Source organism: Falco peregrinus, chromosome 2, assembly GCF_023634155.1.
Source record: "Falco peregrinus isolate bFalPer1 chromosome 2, bFalPer1.pri, whole genome shotgun sequence".
Classification (NCBI taxonomy): Eukaryota; Metazoa; Chordata; class Aves; order Falconiformes; family Falconidae; genus Falco; species Falco peregrinus.
In genome coordinates this window covers 57,848,020-57,869,438 of record NC_073722.1, presented here as the reverse complement: position 1 = coordinate 57,869,438, position 21,419 = coordinate 57,848,020, and the positions used below count along the sequence as shown (strand labels likewise).

The window sequence follows — 21,419 nt, the reverse complement described above, 5'->3', positions numbered from 1 at the left end:
AGCAACAAAACCAGAACAAAAAGAAAAAGCAGAGGTCAATAAATGAGAATTCTACAAGCTATGTCCCTACAGAAGTGATTTACAGACATGTAATTTTCACCTTCTCTCTAGATAATGCCTGTGAATAATCCTGCTCTTCTGATGCTTAGAGGGACGTTTCAAAGGAAAAATTATATACTGTGAATGCCAAAGCAATTGGAAAAGATATAGCTGCTCACTTAATGATGCAACAAGACCACCACAAGCACAGTTAACAATCATCGTTTTTCAGATACAAGATGAGAAAACCAAGGGACTCATCAAAACATCAAACAACTTGCAATCTTGTTGTAAAAGGAAAAATCATCTTCTCTATCTTGAATTCCACACTACAGAATTGGTTTGGACTCAAGAGAGTTTTCTTCTCTAAAACAAAAAAAATAGTAGAGGCAAAAGTAATTTTCTTCCCCCCACAAGCCTCAAGAATAGCAATGAAGCCTTGTTTTTGTTGGAAGAAGTTACCTCTGTTCTTTTAAAAAAGCTAGGTAACAACAGGAAACTTACTTTACTTTTAAAGACATTTTAGTCTGGATAGGTAAATAGGTCACAATTTAATAACAAAATCATAACTGTAAGCTATTAACAAGTCACTAGGTTTGTAGTTATGACATAGAAACAACTATTATTTCAAATTCTAGAGAGTTTTCTAAGTTAATGCATATACATACCAGAAGAAACTATTTACAGAATCTGAATGCCTCCTTTTCTTACTCCTACAAACAGCTAAAAAGGCAATGGCCCATGACACATTTACAGCCTACCTTATTTTTCAGATATACATGCACACCAAATACTAACACATTTTATGAGGCTGTAATCATTATAGGTGACTGGAATTTCGAAGCAAGATCCATCTTAGGTCCTAAATCACTGAAGGAATTTTGAAACCGCCACCCTCTAGCTCTTAGGTATCTAAGATCTAGTTCCAGAAAAGAAACCTGGTTAATACTTAAAAAGATATAATTTGCTTAAAGTAATTTAGATGTCCAGTACATCTATTGTTAGCTCAGAACAACTGCTTTGAAATAAATGTAATATGTATTAAGAGCTCGTAATAAGTATTAACCTAAAATTGAAATACTCATTTTTTTAAAAATAGCTTTTATAAATCTCAACAAATTTAGATATGCATTTATTAAGTCATCCCAAAAGCAGGGCCCACAACCTAGTAACATTAACTAGGACAGTTATATCAGAAAATGAGGAGTAATCTAAGTTAAGGTTTGCTCCAGAAAACTGGGTGTTAAAAAAACAAACGAAAAAAAAATCTCAAAACTAAAAAAAAAAATAAATCTTTAGATGGGTTTGGCAACACTCAAAAAATATTTTGAAATGAAGTTATTAACATGACTTTCAAATGAGTTCTGGACATGGAATCTCAAATTCATAGCACCCATGAAGTTCTATAAATTGCGTAACAAAAGAATAGTTCTTGACACTTCTTACTATGTAGTCAGTAATACTGGAAAATAGAAGACTCAAAAATTTAGACATATCAAAATCAAACAATTTGCCAAAGTAATTCTTTTTAGATTTAGATAAGGCTCTCCAGTAAGATGTTTCAGGAGTGTCAAGTCCCATACAAAACAAAAACGGGAGACTTCATTGTACTACATTCACAATGGCCAAAATAGCTCCTTGCACATGTATTTGTCCTCGTATGAGGAAAACCAAGCACACATTCCAACTGAATTTGCCTGGAAGTTACGCAGACATTGGGGCTTCATCTTCCTCTACAAGGAGACATAAAACAGGGCAGAAGCTTAAGAAATACCATAATGAAATCTAAAGACGAGGAGCTTGCAAGTGTCAGCCTCTACTTTCAGTTCTCATTTCACACTTGTTCCTCGTTTGAAAAGTTAAATCATTTTTAAAAAATTACACTCTTTACTGGGATTTTGTGCCCAAACTCATTCAATGGGCATGTTTAAACTTCTGAGACAGTCTCAATTCGAACAACACGATGCAGGCAATAGGATATAAAGCAGTTCATCAAAACCAGTAACATGCTCAAACACCTTCCAACAGAGATAATGAATGCTCTGAGGCTAATTTCTTATACTGACCTTTATGACAGAAGTGCTAGGCAAGACATAAGACAAATTCCAAATACCTTAAGCACACCTACTCTTACTGGTTGGTGACAGAAAGGGACTACCTCAATGCTTCACAACAGCTTTCTGTGATCAAAAGTAAACAAAAATTATGGAATGTGTTTTCATACATGAAATCATTATGGATCTGTGTTTAATTTGAGGACCTGTATCACCAAGGGGAAAATTCCAAGCCTCCATCAGGAGACGGGACAGAACATCAGTTCTAACACACAGAGAGTAAAACCTCTGACTATCTTGAACTACCTGCCTCAACCTCTTTTGCAGAGGTTTTTCATTTACATAAATCAGCCAATTTCAAGTATCATGAAAATTAAAAAAAAATATTCTAGAAAATATTTGACAGAAGCCTTTTGTGTCTAGGATAAGATAGTTCGACTATGAAATAAAGTCACCTGTCACAACATGGAGGAAGGTACGTAAGCCCAAAGTGAGCTCTGTCAGATCCCAAACAACGCAATCTCTTCTCACTGTTCTAGGCTAAGAGTGCACTGGAAATATAAGTGTATCCCAGAAATCATCAGGAGGAGCTAACAGCTCTCCCCTCTTTCTTAAGTTCTCAAGGTAACATCAGCAAACATAGCCAACACCTCAGGATAGAGAAAAACTTTGAGACAGATGGTAGGACAGATACGGTCAGTTTTAAAGAACAGTTTTGCTGAGTGATCAGGGCTTGAAGCCAGTAAGTTATTTTCCTTCCTCCTTAGGTATCACGCCTGAAACACAGAAAGGAAGGAAGGAAGGAAGAAAATCAAGGAAGATGCCAGCTCATAAGTAGTAAGTGCAAAAGGAGGTAACAAATGTTGCAAGATACCAAGTCACAAAGCACAAATGCTGATGAATCAAGAATGGCAGCAAGCTACTACACGGCACCTGAGATGAAGGCCTTGAAAAATGATGACATTTTATTTTAACAGAAAACAGATTTGGACTTAGACACTGAAACAGGAACAATCTGCATCAACACCACCCAAGCAAAAAGCCAGGTTGTTTGGAGCACAGCATTTAAACTCGGTCACAGGCATCACAGTAGCCACAAGAGGTCTTGATTCTGCTCTGTTCTCACTAAAGCTCTTTCAAGAGTCAAAACACTCTAAGAACATGGATATTCTGCTAGTCTAATGGGTTGAGTCCAATGAGTGAGAGCAATTTGCCATAAAGTCTTCTAAAGTACCAAGAAATAGTAAAATGACATACTGCTGAAACCTGTGTGAGTCCTTCACAATTGGATAAAAAAAAAAGCACAAACATCTATTTTGAAGAAAACTTTAAAAAATCCTGGCACTTGTTTTCTAAAACTCCCTTAGCCTTCTAAAATACCATTTTCAATTATGTTAGAGAGACAACTTTGATGAAGCATGTTTAAATTGTTTCAATTCATTTCTACTACATCCCTAATAAATACCTGTCTGGTGATCGTCTTGACCAACGTCCTCTGTCAGATTCTGCAAGAGAGTAGGAATGATAGAGTTAAATAAAATGGTGATCTTCATTGTTCAGTAATGTTTTTAACCTTTATTTGATATTAATATTAATCTTAATTACTTGAGGAGCATCTAGCTAGCACTGCAGAGCCTTTGTGTTTTCCGTTCATATTTATTTAAAAAGTTACCCTTGCAAATTTACCTAAAAAGTTCAAGGATAATCTTTAAATTGGAATATTTTTTTTTTTAAATCAACATATCAAATTATATTTGAGTGGAAATAACTATCCATTGGATGGGGAAATTTGCACTGCTATATTGAACAATTCCATTAATAAACAGCATTAGAAACACTGAATTTACCATCCACCTCAGAACTGGCTTTGCTTAATGACAAACACACTACATATTCTAAATAAAACTGATTAAAAACCAGCTGAAATCTTGGAAGCAAATTACCCTTTTTTTTAGGCAGTGTCTTTTCAATTAAATTGCCGGTGTACACACAGAAGCTATATCAGCATTTCCAGCTATGGTTGCAATAAACAAATGCATTTGCATAACAAACAAGCAGGGATAGTCTTAAAAAAAAAAATATCATCATTTCACTTTTTGTATGGTTGTAAGAGGAAAGCTTGCTCACTCAATATGTTTTCCACAGGAACTGTAAGAAACTGGGTAACAATGATGATTACCATTATTTGGTGTATCTAGGAAAGCTCCTTCTGTGAAGACATCTAAATCCAATATTGTAGTGAACAGTGCTCAAGCTCCACTCTGACCCCCAGAGTATAATCTTTCACCTTTTACTAATACTGCTTATCTCTTACGGGATTCAAAACTAACAGCTTCTACAAAAAGGCAGTCCTAGTTTTTACAAGTGTAATCACTTAATTACAATCACAAAACATTCTGGACTAAATCCCTAACTATTCTGATAAAAGAAAATGGCAAGTCATTACCAGCCTATTGAGGGTGTGGTAAATCTTGTGAATATTTGCCAGTGTTGACAGGTGAGAATTCAGTTGAAAATCTAGAGATGGGGGTGAAAAAAAAAAAGTTTTAAACTCTCTGATTTCCAGCTGTAGCAACCTAGATCTTAGTATGTTCTGGTCATTTAATTAAATCATCACAAAACTATGAAATAAAAGCCGCCACATTTTCAATACCAAGTGTAATAAGTGAAATCTGTAAAAGATATTCTACGTATGCATTTTTCTTAAAGCATGGGTGACCCTCAGCAAAAGAGAGCTACAGCTAAATACAAAATTATATTAAATATATATGTATATACACAACTACTTTTCTTTGAACTGAGAATCGCTTTAATTTCTATGCTACCCAGTTCTTCTGTTCATTTATTTCAAACCCAATTTAAATACCATGTAACATTCTAAAATCTTACTAAAAATGCTAGTTTTTTAAAAAGGTGATTTTATTCATACACCCGTATTTTTCTTTATAATAATTGCCTTGCAAAACTAAGTGACTGGAATACAGTTACACAGTTGAAACATGACTTTTCTATAACAACCCAAAGGTCACAATCCAGCAGCTGTTAAGACCAGAGCCAATAAAACTGAAAATGAAATATTCTGACACTTCAGCAAAGAAGCCATAGCATAGATGTTAACTTTGATTCCATGCTCCAAAAATAAAACACTTGAGTTAGCTTCAGCTGAAAAAAGTGACTAATTTTTCTCTATTCTTTTAAATCTCCTATTTTTGCTAGAAACATCAAGGACAAAAATGGAAAATAAGTACTTATAAAAAAGATCAACTGTGACCCAGCCAGACAGCATGCAAACCAACAAGAAGCTCAGAAGCTGGACCCAGACCAGCTGACAGGGATCAAAGACAGCCAACTACTATAGAGTATTTCCATTTGAACTGCAAGTAATTTAGCTACCCTACTAGAACTCATGTGCAAACCCACTCTAAACAGAGACGTGTTATACAACAAGCAAAGTATTTCAAGCAAAATTCTTCTGTAAGTGTGAAGTTGTATGTACCTAATGTAACCACTCAATTAATGCATTAGAGCATTTCTACTGTGAGACATTTGATTTGACTTCTCCCAGCAGTTGATAAAAGATGCAAGTAAGGTCAAACCCATGATTTCCACATTTCCATTCCTAGCATTTCAAACGAATGCTCTCAAAACATGCTCTTAACATGACCGAGAATCTAAGGGTCAAGAAATTGTCATAAAATATCAGATCCCCAGTTCAGCGAGCCACACTGACATGAAGTTAAAAAGTGGATCTGAAGGAACCACCTGCCGTAAGTGTACTTGTTACAGACATTGTCATGGAATTCTTCTGTCGTGGTGAACAATAAAAAAAAATATTTAAAAGATACCAATCATGCATTCCATTTATTATGTTAGCTAGAGAGTATCATTTCACTAATTGCTACCTTTTTCTTAAAGTATTGTCCCCAAGCCACCACCCCAGCAATACAGTTTCTGTAAATCAGAAGTGCCAAACATGGGAGTTTCCAACTTCAGATGTACTTATCTACATGAAGTCTAAGACAATTCAGATCATCTTACCAAGATACGATAGGAAGATCTTGCATTTTGAACAGGTGCTAATTTCTTCCTACATTAAGTGCTCAATAGTTCCATTTTTGCTAGTCAAACAATACTAAGCAGAACCATTCTGCAAAAAACCAACCCCGAGTTTCTTAGTCAACCTTCAATGCAACATAAAGGAATTTAAAAAAAAAAAAGGGGGGGGGGGGGGTGTGTGTGGTCTGAAGAATATAAAAGCCATTCTGAGAAGGGCAAGGTTAAAATAAAAGATTTTGTGAACTGCCAGATCAGACTAAGCTTTGTGGAATATGAACTTTAAAATTTCTGTTGTTGCTCAGCCTAAAATCTATAAAGAACGTGAGTCTTTAGAGAAACTAGTTCTATCTTAAGGTAGCAAGCTGAGACCACTGAGCAGATAGTTTATTCTAAACTAGTATCAAACAATAATTTCAGATGGTAGTCTAGATAGAAAATATAAAAGTATTTTAAAATTTGTATTATATGTATTAGGTATTGCCTTTGAAATAAGACATTCCTACGCATTTCAAAGCACATCATACCAGTATGTTTCACGCATCCACTGGAAATATCCTTACAATTTTAAGCTGTTACTTAAAAATAAGTTACATAATCATGATGGACTTAAGAGGGGTTACACACATATATTTTACAGCTCTTATACAACAAATGTCACACCTTAGTTCCACAGAGACTGGTTCATCTGTACAAATACAGAGGACCAGAGTCCAAAGTTTTCTCTCTCCCACAGGGGAAGCTTGAAAAGTAGAAATATTATCCAAAACCAAACCCAGGTTTCTTTTACAGTAACTGTTATAAAGGCAAATACATGCAGCAGGCCTTGAATTATGGAAGTTAAAAATTACAGTTTGGGTCACCTTCTGAACTGGTTACAGTGTCTGCTATATCTATATTGCAAAATACACGAAGTATCCTATCCCATTGAAAAGGCATATTTTGAAAAAAAGGTTTTGAAGAAACAGAATCCAAAAAGGAACACCTCCTATGCTCCAATAACATCATCGTGAAAATTAGCAAGGGGACAATGGTGTAGTCTACATGAAAAGCGATTCAACAGCTGGCTGCAACTGTATGCTTCAGGAACACGCACTATCCCCTCCACCTCCCGAACTTCCACACTTGCTTATGCGGCCTCCAAGTTGTGCTGGCCTGACCCCCCCCTTGGTCAGCCCACCACCCCAGGAACCTTAGCTGCAAAAAATATGAACAAATAAACCCTGCCAACTCAGTGGTCTGAATCAGATCACCAAGGAGTTCTGAATCAGATCTCCAAGATCACCAAGATCACCAGAACACCAGATAAGCAGAGTTAGAGCAAGAAACAGGAAAGGTCCTCCCAAGTGGGAGCAAATTAGTCTCTCGTGGCAGCAGCAATGTGTTAAACAGTATCCGAGCCCCACTATGAGAAAAGTGATGCATCACATGAAGCTACACACTCAATAGCTCGTTATATGAACTTTACATGAAGAAAGCCATCATGTGTGAAGCTATTTTCCACCTGAATACAGGAGTTTCAAAGCACATGAATTGGTTTGAAAATAATTTGGGTTTTTTCCTGCAGAAAAAAATTGTTTCTAGTAAAGTAGCACACAGTTTATTGACCCAGGATCAAAAGAAGGAAACCTGCTTGCTTCATGAATACTGAAAAGAGATGTGCTGGAATGTTTGCTCTGACTTTCAGAGGTGTATGTCAAACAAGTGTACATATTTTGTTGATTAAATTACTTTTCATGCAGGCATTAGCAAGGATTGAAGCAACAGAAATTTCAAAATTTTATTAAACACTCTGCAGTAATTCAAAATGTAACAGCTACAGGGGAAAAAAAAATCTGAGTAAAATAATTGCAAATCCAGAAAGGAAAGAAATGCCAGAGCTAACCTAGTATCATGAAACATAAATCCTGTCTATAGTTTATCATTAAAACTTACTGTTAAGTGTTAAATTCTGGGATAGTCCATTAGTCACAATTACATGCAATTTAAAAGTAAAAAGCAAACAATTAAAAAATAACTTTTAAAATATTATAGATTAGGGTTTACACTACAGACCTGATAGTTATGGTAAGACGAAAGAAAAAACAGCTAGCTGGGCTTGTTTCCATAACAAACTATAGACAAAAATGGTTCTACATCCCCTCAATTAAGGCAAACATATCAAATACAATGAACAAACAAAAAACTCAGATCTCTTAAATATAAGCAAATGACACAGGCGAACTGAACTTGAATACTCCACTTTCTTATCTGAAATGAAAAAACTTTAAAGGTCAAATCCAATTTTTTATCAGAGGGAACAATGTACTGCCAAACTATTCAAATGAAACCATAAATGAATGCCTTTAAAAGTGCCTACTAACACATACACATGTACCTGCCTGAACAAAAACTTTAATTTAGTTCCCACCATCAAAATTATCCCTTTAAAGCTTGGACAAAACACATCTACAGAGTGCACTACAATCTACTAAATACCTAGTGAAAAATTAACAATAGTACTAAACCAAATCAGCAGCTGAGTTCAAGTTTCCTTTAAAAGATTCTAGATTATTTTTCTGAGCAAATAGAGTATCTATACAAAATCTCACAGTAACAGTAGGTCTAAAAATATTTATCCTAGACAGACATGCCATATAAATGCTATAGATAGAACTCTGTATTAAAAATTAACTATGGATGTAGTTGTAGTAGTAATTTTTATTACTGCTAAGATCTGACTCAGTAGAAATATTGTGGGTAATTTTCTTTAACCTTCACAGAAAAAAAAATAGATAGAAAACACGTACTAGACAGACTCATTCCTGAAAATTAAAGTGGGATGTTTACGCTTTTGCTTTTATTTAATCGGTTTCCTTTGAATTATTATTTCCAGTACTATTACAAGGTCTTTATTATTTGAAACAAAGTACTGTGTTCTTGATCAGTTTTAAATAAACTTTACTTATCAAAAAGAGAATTATTTAATCTTCTGTGAACTACACCATTTTATGCTCTGTAGTCTTACAAAATTACCCTAACGGTAAGATAATTTATATTGATTAATGAACTTAGAAGTTCAGATCTGAAACCTACATTTGGTGAAAGCCTTCAATACTTATATTCAGGAAGCACAATTTCATATTCATTACTAAATACAGAAAACAAAAGGTGCATCAGTTTTATTTACACAAAAACAGCGCAACACACCCAAAAAACGAGATTCCCAAACCACAGTACAGAGCAACTAGGAACTGACTCTGCACTCCTGTCAAAGACAGGATTAAAAATTCATTTCCAGCGTGTCTGTAGCTGAATCTGCACAGGCAGTGACACCCTTACCCTTTAGCAGGGGCAGCTTGCAGAAAAGACCTCTCTCTCCCAGCCCATGATGCAAGAGCAAGCATGCAGGTAAGGGAAGACAGAGAAGAACAGGCTTGAAAAGTAGGATCTCCCTTGATTTGGTGGGGTTGGACACCGGGTACGATTCAGAAAGCAAAGGAAAATAGAAGTGAATTCCAGCCTGGATAGTAAGGACATGCAATTAAATGGGGTAATCCATCCTAGCTTGAGGAGCAACAGGGCCTAGCCATTAAAGCTAAAACATGGTGCTGCTGCAGGATGTTTCTCCTGTATGTGCATACAGAGCTGCACCAAGCTCAGAGCTACTGCTGATGCCAGGGGCATCCAAACCCACAGCTGCAAATTTGTGTACATTTGCCAAACACAACAGCCTAAAATGTTCTAAAGCTAAACACAGAGTGATTTAAACTATTACAAAAACAAACAAAAAAAGAAAACCGGCAAAAAGCCCGAACAACAAGATGTGGTTGAAATGACTAAACACACTAAAAAAAAAACAAAAACACCCTACTTACCATTTTAAGATAAACTGTTCACATTTAACTCTAACATTTGGTATTACCACATGTAATCAGTTACTCACTTTTTCTGCAACAAAATATTTTAACATTACTGCATGCTACATAAATAGGGAAAAGCATTAATCTTTCTTTCCCGTATGAACAAATCTTTGGTCTAACTAGATATTTTAAAAGTAGCCTAATCTGAAGGCTTGTTTACAAAAAGAGCTACGGCAGCCTAAAGTTCATTGCAAATTTTGGAGCAATTTAAGCAGCGCAAAAGTTGTATAACTGTTACCTTAGTTTGAATGCATTTCCATTTACTTTATATAGACTCTGAAATAAATAAGAGCTATGCCAACATTTGCTATACGAACATGTAGGATAAAACCCCCTGCACACTGGCTCATAGGGGTTGTCAGAGTTTGGTTTGGGGGGTGTGGGGTGGTTTTGTTCAGGTGTTTTGTTTTTTCTAGAAAAAGACCTAACACTAAGTGTATTTCTGGTGCAAAATGTGTTTCTGTTGCTGCAAATACCACTTGTATACCTACTACATGTATTTGATAAGCATTCCTAATGGAGATTCTTGCCAGAATATATAATATAAAGCTGGAGTGACCAGCCACAGTTGGAAAATAATGAATAAAAGCAGTGGATAATTACAGCTACTTTAAATCTGTTTCTAAAGCATGTATTACCAAATCAAACAGCATTTCAGCAACTCCATGTTACTCCAACTGTGAAGAGACATTCTTTCAGTCTACAATTCAAGAACACAGGAAACTGAGCTACAAAGCACTTAATACAGAACAAATTTTGCACCCATTTGATGAAAAGCGTTCATCCAGTCTAACTCTTACTCTACTATCAAATTAATTCAAAAAAAGTGTCAGTGAGTTTTGCATCATCAGCTGCTATGGCCTGAAAGCTGTTTGCCAGCACTACTCATAACTTCATGCCAGATTAGGTGTCATCTGGCATCCCACAAAGGGCATAAAGCTAATAAAAACTTTGTATCTTGTGCTCTAGCTAATTCAGCAGAAATGCAACCCTCTCAAGTACGCACTACTAGGGTATCCAGCACCACGCAGATCTGGGATTCGTCATGATGGATCTGCAGCAGCCTAGGAACAGCTATGCCAATCAGAAGCATTACTGCCCCAGCTGTTTGCTTCTTCCTCTCTGGTAAAAATTACTGACCCTACAGCCCTGCAAACACCACAAACCACTCAAGGCAAAAGACCAACCAAAAGCAACAACAACAAAAAAAACCAAAACACAACAACAACCAACCAACCCTGTCAGTTTAGACAATTTAAGTAAATAGCAAGAGCTAACCCAGGTACATTTGACTGAGTGGATCAGAGAGTGCTCCTGCAAACCATTTCACCAGTAGAGCAAGGGAAGCAGTAATCTACAACTAATGGGCAGTGATGAGCAGCTGCAGCAGACTGAGTCCCACAGTCTGTGCAGCCACACATCTGCATCAAGCCATACCAAAGCGTATGTCACACCAGGGCTTGTCCTGAGGACAAGCTAAAAGCCTTGTAGCTCTAACAATATGTGTATTTATATATGCATATATACACAACTATACATATATACAAAACACTAAGCAAACTGATATTTATTTCTCTCTCTTTATGAGCCGCAAGTAGAAATTCTGTTTCATCTCAGACCTATGATTTAAAATAAGACAGCTTAATTGGACAGTATAGGAAAAATGCTGGCACATTTGAAATAAGGGTTCTGGTTGAAGAGCTTGTTAGTAGTCTTATTTATTGCAAAAGAAATAACCACACTATTAAATGCTCTAATATTTAGATTGGAGAGAAGAGCTGTATGTTCTCGTGGGATGTACTGTACTTCCTAGTGCAATGTTTTTTGGCAAGCACAGGACAGACAAATTAAGGAAGTCCTCCTCTTCTGCTTCAAAGACCCAAACAAAATGCTTTGAAAAAAACCAAAGTCTTTATTTTCAATATTACCAAAGTAAGGTGGAAAAAAATGAAAGAAAATACTGGATTAATAATTTGCTTAAAGTTAGCACCAAAAGTACTCAGACAAAAAAAATTTAAATCAAGTGCTGCAAATAAACAAAATCTTATCCTGATGCAAAAAAAAAAAAAATCAAAAGGAGCAAGGAAGACTGTTTACCTGCCTAATCAAATTTACTGCATGGCCTTGCACAGAAAAGACATTTCAAATTACAGTTATTGGAGTTGCAAGAAACTTTTAAGCAAACATTTGCAACAGAAAAAAGGAAAGTTCATGTTTCTCATACAATATGAAAGGAGTATATTCAGTCCTGGAAAGTAAAATTGAAACTGAACAAAAATGTATTAATGGAGTTTATATCATAAGAACATTTAAGAATCTAACAAGTATCAAAAAGAAGGCTCAAAAGAAATGTTCAATCAAGAAACAATCGTAAGCCAGCTTCTGTATGTGTAAAGACATGCTGCTAACACTTAGTTTCAAGCACTGAAATCAATGAGGAAAAAAACCCAACTACTATGAAGCTAGAGATAATGAGGTTAATTTAGGACAACATTCCTATTTAAAATAATACATACACAAGGCCATAAACTGTGCCCTGCCCCACCCCACCCACCTCCCCCTCCCAAAAAAAAAGAAAAAACTATTGACATGAAAGATTCAATCATGCCAAAGGACATTTTTAAAGAAGCCAGTAACAGCTGAAGGCTGAGAAACAGCACTCTTCTTGTTTTATGCAGATAAGTGTAAAAAATCACCACAGAGTCTTAACATTCTACATGAGGGAGCACTGGAATATGTGTAACTGCAGCTCACACGTGTATCATGAAGATCTGCACTTTCTGTTTGGATAGAGCACATGACAAAAGACACTGATCAGAAGGCATTTTCTAGAATAATTATCCTTCCATTTCCAATACGAGGCAGTTACTTGTGCTTTAATGGCTACCTTAGCCACGAACATACAACGATCCCTAAATATAAAGCCAAAATATACCAGAACCACTCAAGTTCTAAAAACTTAACAGTCAGAGCCTTTACCAGGCTACCCCTGTGCAATCTCTTGTTTTGAGAAACGCAGGAGGATTCAAGAAAACCCAGGCAGGCCTCATGCAGCGTTTCTTTCCATAATTGCTTTCGGGACTTTGTCCAAAAATCAGGCCATCATTCATTAACGTAGGATCAAAGCTTCCATTTCCATTATCTTTCCCATAAGCTGGCTCCGCAGTAATAAAGTGTCTCAGAGCAGCAACTCCTTGCACAGTAAGAACATGTTCCTGGCAGATTTCACTGGAATCGGGAACATCGTTCTGCCGACACCGCTTTGTGCTCGGGATGACAGCCTCACCCCTCCAGGGGACAGGACCTTCCCCGGCCCCCCCGCAGGTGTGTGACCCCCCGCGCCCGGCAGCCTGCCCTGCCCCGCCGACAGCACACGGTCCCGCCTGCCCCGAGCAGAGCCGGAAACTACACTGCGGAGACAAAGCCCTCCCCGCGCCCCGGCAGAGCAGGCGCCCCGACTCCCGCCCCTACTCCCGCCCCGCCGCCACACGGCCTCGCCCCGGGCCGCGTCCCGCCCCGCGCCGAGGGCAGGCCGCGCCGGCCCCGGGGGCTCCGCGCCGGCCGTGGGGTACCGGGCTGCCGCTGGCCCCCCGCGCGGGGAGGAGCGGCGCCGCGGCGCCTGCTGGGAGTTGTAGTCCCCCGCCCCGCCGCCAGCAGCCCGCCGCGCGGGGCAGCCGCAGGGGAGACTCCACCTCCCACAATGCGCCGCGGCCCCCGGTCCCCTTCCCAGCCCGTTTCTCCTGCACCGGCCCGGCGGAATCCGCTAAATCAACCGCCACCCACCTCCCCCCCGCAAGCGCACCGCTCCCACGTAGCGAGGCCGCCGAGCAGCTCCGCAGCCCCCGCCCGCCCTCCCGCTGGCAGCCCCGGCTCCCCCGCCGAGAGCCTCGAGGGCCGGCCGCGGCCTCACCCGCTCGCCAGCCGGGTCGGGGAAACTGCGTCACACCCTCCGAGCGCCCTCAGCCCCCGCCGGTGCTGCTCCCCTCACCCGTCGACGCCACCACACGGGCCGCTACCGCCCCACCCCGGCCCCTCCGCACCCCGGGGGAGGCCGCCGAGGGCCGCAGGCCCCCGCCGTACCCGCAGCAGCCCCCCTCCCCCCCAGGTACGCACAACGCGTCTCTCCCCGCCGGTTCCGCACCCGCAGGCCCGACGCCCTCCCCCGTCACCGGGAGCCCCGGCGGAGCGTTCGACCGAGCCTCCTCGGTGAGGGGCAGGAGAAGCCGCCCCCACCCAGGCGGCGGCGCCCGCCGGCAGAAAAACCAGGCCGGTGACGCCGCGTGCCGGCGGCGGACGGGAGGGAGCGCGCGGCCCAGCCTCGCCGCTACTCACTGACAGCGGCGGCATCCGAGTGCATTTTCGTGCAGCGCACACACTGCCCTGCCCGGCCCGGCTCCCTCTGCCCCTCTCCCAATCACGGCGCCCAAGCAGGGACACCTCCCGCCCCGCCCACCGCCGCCAACCATTGGCTCGGGCCGCCCTGAGGGGCCGCAAGTCCTGCTTTCCTACTGCACGAGGCTCCTGCCATTCTCCCTCTGCCTGCCCCGGGCAGCCTGCCCCGCCCTCTCCCGGCCTCCCATTGGGCTCCAGGCTGCGCCGACCCCGCCCCCCCTCGCTCTGACTGGCCTTTGCCGGTGCCAGTTTCTCCTGGCCTTGAAAGCGCGTGCAGAGAGCACCACTTTGTGTCACCGGTAGCTCAGATTGGCTACGGCGGCCGAGGGCCGCGCCCACGCCCGGACACGATTGGGTAAGCGGGGCAGGGGGCGAGGCCGCCGAGGCTGGCCCGCCCCGCTGGGGAGCGCCCTGCTGCCCGGGGCGGCGGGCAGGTGCCGCAGCCGCTCGCCCCCTCCCCTCTCCTCTCCTCTCGCGGCTGCCGGCCGTTACGCGGCGCGGGCACCGGCGGCAGCGCGCCCTCCCCATCTCAGTACCGAGGATGCTCCGGCGGCAGCCTGAGGGGGGACGGTAGCCAGTCCCGGCCGCCGCACCTCAGAGCCGCTCCCTCGGCGCCCCCGCCGTCGGGACAAGCCCAGGCCCCCGTATGCCGGGGGCTCCCAAGCCTCGCACCTGCCCCACCTGCTCGGGTAACGCCTGCCCTCGGGCAGCCGGTGCCCCGTTGTCGTGGCTGGAACAGGTAGCTGGTGGTTGGGACGGAAGACTTGCGGGCTACGCCACCTTCCTTTTGCTCTGCCAACCCAACTTCGGCGTAGCCCAATCGCCAACTACTTCAGAAAGGCTCCTTTGTTCCTCCCCTCTCCCTCCTCCCGAGGAGAAGATGGCAGCCCGCCCACCCCCGCTGCGCACCGAGGGCCGGGTCGCTGTTCCAGCAGGCTGGGTGGTGAGGAGGCACGGGGGCCAGCGGCGGCTCCTCGCCGGCAGGTGAGCCCGGCTCGCTCCCCGCAGTTACCGTTCCCGCTCCCAGGAATGGGCGCGCGGCCCCCCCTGCCCGCTGCTGGCGGCGCGGAGGGCGCTGCCCTCGCTGAGCCGGAGCGGGAAGGCACCTTGCAGCCACTGTGGCTGTGGGCTCCCCACCTCGTGCCCTTGCGGGGATAACAGCCTTCCCTTGCCCTACTCGGTGTTGAAACACGGGCGAGAAGGGATTGCTACAGCACCACCTGCACACGATGGAGGATTATTAAATCAGAAATTACCCATGGCGGGGGGGGGGGGGGGGGGGGAAGTCAAGAGGTTAAGTTAAAAGAAAGTCAAGGACTCAGAATTGAGTAAGTGCCAGATTTAAGGTAATTGTCCCTTTGGAGCAATGCATTAGTATGCAGTGCTGAATTAACTTATCACACACCTGTTTGGGTTTGGGTTTTTTTTATGACTCCTTGCCTTATTCAGTGAACCAGTCAGTATGTTTAAGTGCAGCCTATATATTTTGCAGAGCAACATCTCATGTTTTCAACTGCCTGTTTTGCAAAGAAGACGGAGTCCTTAAGAAAATGAATTCGCTCTTCAGAAGTCATGTACAAAGACCATGTCAGAGCAATGAAAGACCCACTATTTAAAAATCTTACTTGTTCACTAACTCCTTGAAATTACTTCAGTAGAACTTTCTGCCCCTCCAATATTTTCCTGTCTGCACCATCTTTTATTTACCTTAGCAGCGGTATATTTTACACCACCACCTTTGAAAAAAATAATAATTCTATCATAGAGTACAGCAGTATAAGCTAGGTTTCACTTATTGAGTAGTACTAACATTCTACATGCCAGGCATTCGCATCTGTGTGTGTCATCCCAAACTCTTATACCCAATAGGGGCACCATTGAGTTACAGTTAATCTGATTTTTTCTAATTCTGGATTGAGAGGAACAATTCCTTTAGGGGTGCCCGTTTGTTCACATTGACCATAAAAAGCACATAGACTGCTGACTCAGAATAAAAACGTATTCGAAAAGAAATCTTCTTCCGTGCCTTACAGAGCTGTAAACTGACACAGTTCTAAAAAGGTGGCACAGAAAAACCCTATCTGGTTGTATTTGAAGTCAGAAAGGTTTGTACTTTTTTCCCCATTTATGTTCATCTAAAAGGAAAGATACCACCTGGTTTTACAAATCTTTCTGTAGATTGTAGCTTCCATAACTACGGCTATCCATAAGCGTAAAGAAAATAACACTGTAGGTTTGACAAACAACAGCTCACAATATTTTTGAATACTTGAATGCATAAGTATAATCCCTGACCCTTAAAAACTAGATCTGCAAAGAAATCCATAGGGAAACACAAAAGAGACTTTGTTTTCTGCTTCTGCCTGCTAAACAAGGGAACGTATGCTTTGGCCAGAAAAGGCCTGCCCCACGAGAGCATGGCCCATTACAACATGCACCTTCATTCCAATCTCAAGAAGGTATAAATATCCCCTTTGTTACACCACTAGCTGTAAACCGCTATACAAGTCTCCAGGCTGGCAGATGCTACAAAATCACGCCTGTGTTTTCCTTCTGAAGCCTGAGTTTACAAAACGCAGAAATACTTCACGTATACATAGAGCAGATCAATCAGATGGTGGTTGGCCGAGCATTGTCTCAAGGACAAAGACATCCTGGCATCCTTTCTTTTGTGCCAGTGTAACCACATGGACAGCTAGGTAGCAAGGTAGAACAAAGAGCAAGACTGCTCCTAATCTCCCCCAAAAGCAAAAAGCTCCAAAACAAAGCAAAAAACTGCAACACTACTTTTGGTTTTGTTAATTTGTTTATTTTCCCAGCCAGATGAATATCCTGATCTGGCTCGCTACACATATGTGCAAATGCTCCCATCAACACACAGGAGAGGAATAATAAACCAAGAACTGGAAAGGGGCAGGAAGGAAATGCATCAGTCAGTTTACACACTGCTAGATCAAACTTAAAAAAAAAAAAAAAAAGTTTGCAGTTCTAAGGAGACTGTCATTGCCTTTTTCTGTTTGTGTTGCTTTTTTTAACTGAAAGCTAAAATGGCAACCACATAAAAAACTACCACAGACTGTGAAAAATATTGGCTAACATGAGAATGAAGAGCCATTTACTTGATTTTGTCTTCTTCACTATCAGAAACATAGTGTAAGAGCATCTCTGAGAAAGAGGATCCCCTCTGTTTCCAAAGGGTATCTGACACCAAATTGCTAAAGCCACTGCATCTCTCAAATACTTTCATTCATCTTGTTTTGCTTAGAAACAAGCTTGAAAATTAATTTTGGGCAGCAGAATCACAAGCCATTATGTGTTTTACAAGTCAGAGGGAAAAGAGACTTGTATTGAAAATAAAAACACTACCAGAGCAGAATTTGCTGAACATTAACAAAGCAGATAAAGCAGCAACAAAGCACAGTACAGGGCATTGTAAGAAAAGAAATAAATTGTCTACCCGAAGCCCAGCAATCACAGTTCTAAATCATTTGCAGATATGAAACAGTAACTGATCTCCAAGTCAATACAAACAGCTTTATGTAATGCTTCTCAAAAATTTTTTTCACTGTCAGAGTTACAATGAAACACCTCAACCATGCGTTATTCTTGCACGGTGTCCGCAGAACAGTACTGATCAGGGATAAAAGAGGACCTCAGGTGGCAGAAAGTAGCAGCTGCAAATTGTGTAACTGCTTTGAAACCACTCCTAGTTAAACAATTCAGGTCATTTTAGTTGCCCTGTCCCCTGGACTCATACTATGCTCGCTGTTGAAGTAAGGTTTGTTCTGTTCCACCTACTCCACATATGACTTTGACCCCAAAGGTTCTTTGTAACACCCTGCAAACAAATTAATTTTACATACATGAGGAAAAAAACCTCATGTTTTGGAGCTGTTGTGGCTTACATTTAAATCCTTAAATTTGATTTCTAGGGGTTTTTTTCAACTTCAGTTTGAAAATTTTTAAAAAACATCTGTTTAATTCATAATTAGGAAGCTCTAAGCAGCCAAGCTTAAGAGAACAGCCCAGAACATCCCCTGGAGGTGCATCAAAAAAACGAGCACCTTTGCGGCCACAAAGCTCCCTCAGTCTCAGTAGAGGACCTGAGCGGGTTTTTTTGGTGTTCTGCTTCAGTGAGACATGTGGAAGCTGGTCAGGGCACACTTAAGCTACACCCAACTTGTTTCAGTAACATGAACTCCAGTTCAAAACCAAAGGGTGTGCCAAACTTGTAAGCTTGTAGCTGCGGCACCCTTTTTGAAAATGGGAAGTAACAATTCCAGGTCCTCCTCGGTCCAAGAGGTTTGAACCGCAGCTCCCAGGTTTCAGAGCGCTCTGTGACAACTCCTGAAGCTAAGCTTACAATACACACAGAAATGCCAGAGTCGAGGCCCCAAAGCAGGAGTATATGTAAGAGGAGACTTGAGTCTCCACCCTGCTGAAAAATCCAGTACAATCACTCTCAGAAATTGCTTTCTTACATGTTACCTAGAGTCCTTTCTCTTATCCTGAGATACACACTGGTAGGCTCCTGATGCACTGCTGTCTCTTCCTGTGTATTCCTAGAAACTTTAACTGACCTGCACAGAATGTCAGAGAGAATGGAATTAGGAGTACAACAGAATACGTATTATTTAGAAGTTATTATATAATCTAGACCTTTTTAACCATAACTACTTTATACATTTTATCTTCTCATGCTATTTCTGAATGCATAGTTATTCACAACCTTTTTCTTTCATAACACTATCTTCTGAAAACTGAGATGAAGAAAGTATGGTTAGAAAACAGCAAGATTAGTCACATGCCCCTGCAGCAGGACCTGTTCTAGCACATTTCTTTCATAGTTTGAAGCAGTGATTGCAGCTGAGAGATGTGCTGCACATTTTTCTAAACCAGTCAGATACAGGACATTAGATCAGTGTGTAGATTCAAGGACAAATAAAGTGTAGTTTTAGCTTCTCAGTTCTAACCACAGTAGTAGAAGCAGTACACAAACAGTTTGTGGTCACAGTTTTTCTTAGTCGTTCTGATAAAATAATGCAACTGTCAACAAATACTTGCTAGTCATTACATCTGCATGCAGTGTTTTCAGATATTAGGCATTACGAGGTATGGATCCACCCACATTAAATTACACAAGCTACTTAGAGAAAGAGAATATTCAAACTTTACAATCTGTCAGTGTCTACGTGAACATTTCTAATGGGGCGAACACTTCTAAATCCTGTGAAAATACATTTAAGTATGCTCACAGACCTTGAAGATTACACACAGAGATGACATATAGTCTGACCTGCTGTGCAGGTCACACCTTGGTGTCTGACTTCTTGAAAAATACCCTGAATGTGTTTTTTAATTGTTAAAAAAATAAGGGGGTTTCAAGCTTTTTATGTTTATGAGTATCATTTCCCGTACCTCACATGAATAAACAGCTCATATTACAAGGTATTTGTAGAGTCAGCCTATGGAGGATGTTAAGTAATGTGGCAAGATAGTGTTATGTTTTGTACAGGCTACAGAAAGGCAAACCTGGAGCTGGACATGTGTCAGAGCTAGCATGAGAGCATGCTGCAAAGAACTGAGGATACTCAGAGCCACTGTGCAGTGCTGGTGCCAGTGCCAGCTGCTGTCACGGGCTGCGAGAAGGGAGAGAAAGGGGGCACTGGTGTTTGCAGAAGAAAACTGCTGAAAGAGCAAGAAACTCACTCCCATCATTCCAAAACCTGATTTATCCTGTCCTGTTGGAGTCACATAGAGAACAAGTTCAGAGGATTTCAAATCCTACATAAAGCATATCTAAACTGGAATGTTTAACCAGACTTCCTTGGGCTTGTAAAGACAAATACAGAACCTCTAGGAGAGAAGTAGATTAGTTCGATGGTTGGCTAATTGTAACTAACAAAGTCAGGCTTTCTAATACCATCTGAGATGAAGCAGTGGTGGATATACATTCCTCCAGTGTCTCTCAATACCCTCTGTCCACGAAGAGCAGTGAAGTGTTTCACTCTGAGAAAACAAGGGAGTGAAATGATGGATGACCAGGATTAAGTGACAAGCTTGGTGATGGCAGCAGTTACCTGACTCCATAGAACAAGAAACCCTGGGTAAAGACACATCCTGTATTTGCTTACATAGAGAAACAATAAAATGAGTATGCTCAAGCTCTTCTCAAAAGCACATGGTAGAGAATTAGAGGGAGAAAAAAACCCACCCTCTTTCCTGCAACATGTCCTACTCCTTTCAGTTACAGTATGTTTAGGTATTACTGAAAAGACACACAAGTACTAAATATGTGGTTTTCAAGTTGAGAGGGTCATTTAAATAAACGATCTAACATGTTTCTCACAAGCACGAAAATTCCCTTGTACAACACTGAAGATGTCTTTACTGTTTAAGGGAAGATCTGCCACATACACTGAAGGATCAGGAGTTAAACATAAAAGACATTGGCAAAGGACCCTGAGAAAACACAATGGGTTTACATTGTGTTACATAATAGGTAATTCCCTGCCTGGGTCAAAAAAAAGCCCCACTTCTACTTACTCCCACTAAAATGTAGTGCTAGCAAAGGAACAATGCATTTTTTGTTTTATTACGGTTCATTTTAAATAAAAATTACAATCATCTTTTCTCCCTTCTCAGAAACCTTGTTGCGTTGAGCATGATTGCTTTTAATTCTTCTGCAGTGTGTTCACCTAAGTGCCTCAGAACAATAACTATTCAGAGGTACTGTACTCTTCCCTTTGTAAAAGCATTGCAGTGTCTAATGTCCTGTTAAAAAAGGAATTGTGTAAAAGTCTCTGCCTTTTCTCCAATATTATGAACATCAATCATCTACAAATTGTTCTAGTAAAACTCATTTAAGAATAAAATGTGGAATAGCAGCAGATGTAAATACTGTTTCAGTAAGTCAAAAATACACATGCTTCCAACACATAGTTACTACATATCTCCCAAATAAAAAACACACTAGTCT

General features: G+C 41.2%; 1 protein-coding gene across 11 annotated transcripts in view; it reads right to left on the bottom strand.

Moving 5' to 3' along the window:
• Positions 1-14,510, bottom strand: part of DCUN1D4 (defective in cullin neddylation 1 domain containing 4) — a 38,741-nt gene extending 24,231 nt beyond the window's left edge. For 3 of the 11 annotated variants that reach the window (XM_055798098.1, XM_055798099.1, XM_055798107.1), the window contains exons 1-3: positions 14,381-14,510; positions 4,540-4,610; positions 3,559-3,598 (exon numbers count right to left, since the gene is read on the bottom strand). In XM_055798098.1, the coding sequence (XP_055654073.1) occupies positions 3,559-3,598; positions 4,540-4,610; positions 14,381-14,405 (136 nt within the window). In that variant the 5' untranslated portion in view covers positions 14,406-14,510. Of the gene's footprint in view, positions 1-3,558; positions 3,599-4,539; positions 4,611-6,131; positions 6,241-14,380 lie in introns of all 11 variants that reach the window. The other 8 variants (XM_055798101.1, XM_055798106.1, XM_055798110.1 and 5 more) reach the window with 5 other exon arrangements.
• Between the last annotated feature and the right edge of the window lie 6,909 nt (positions 14,511-21,419).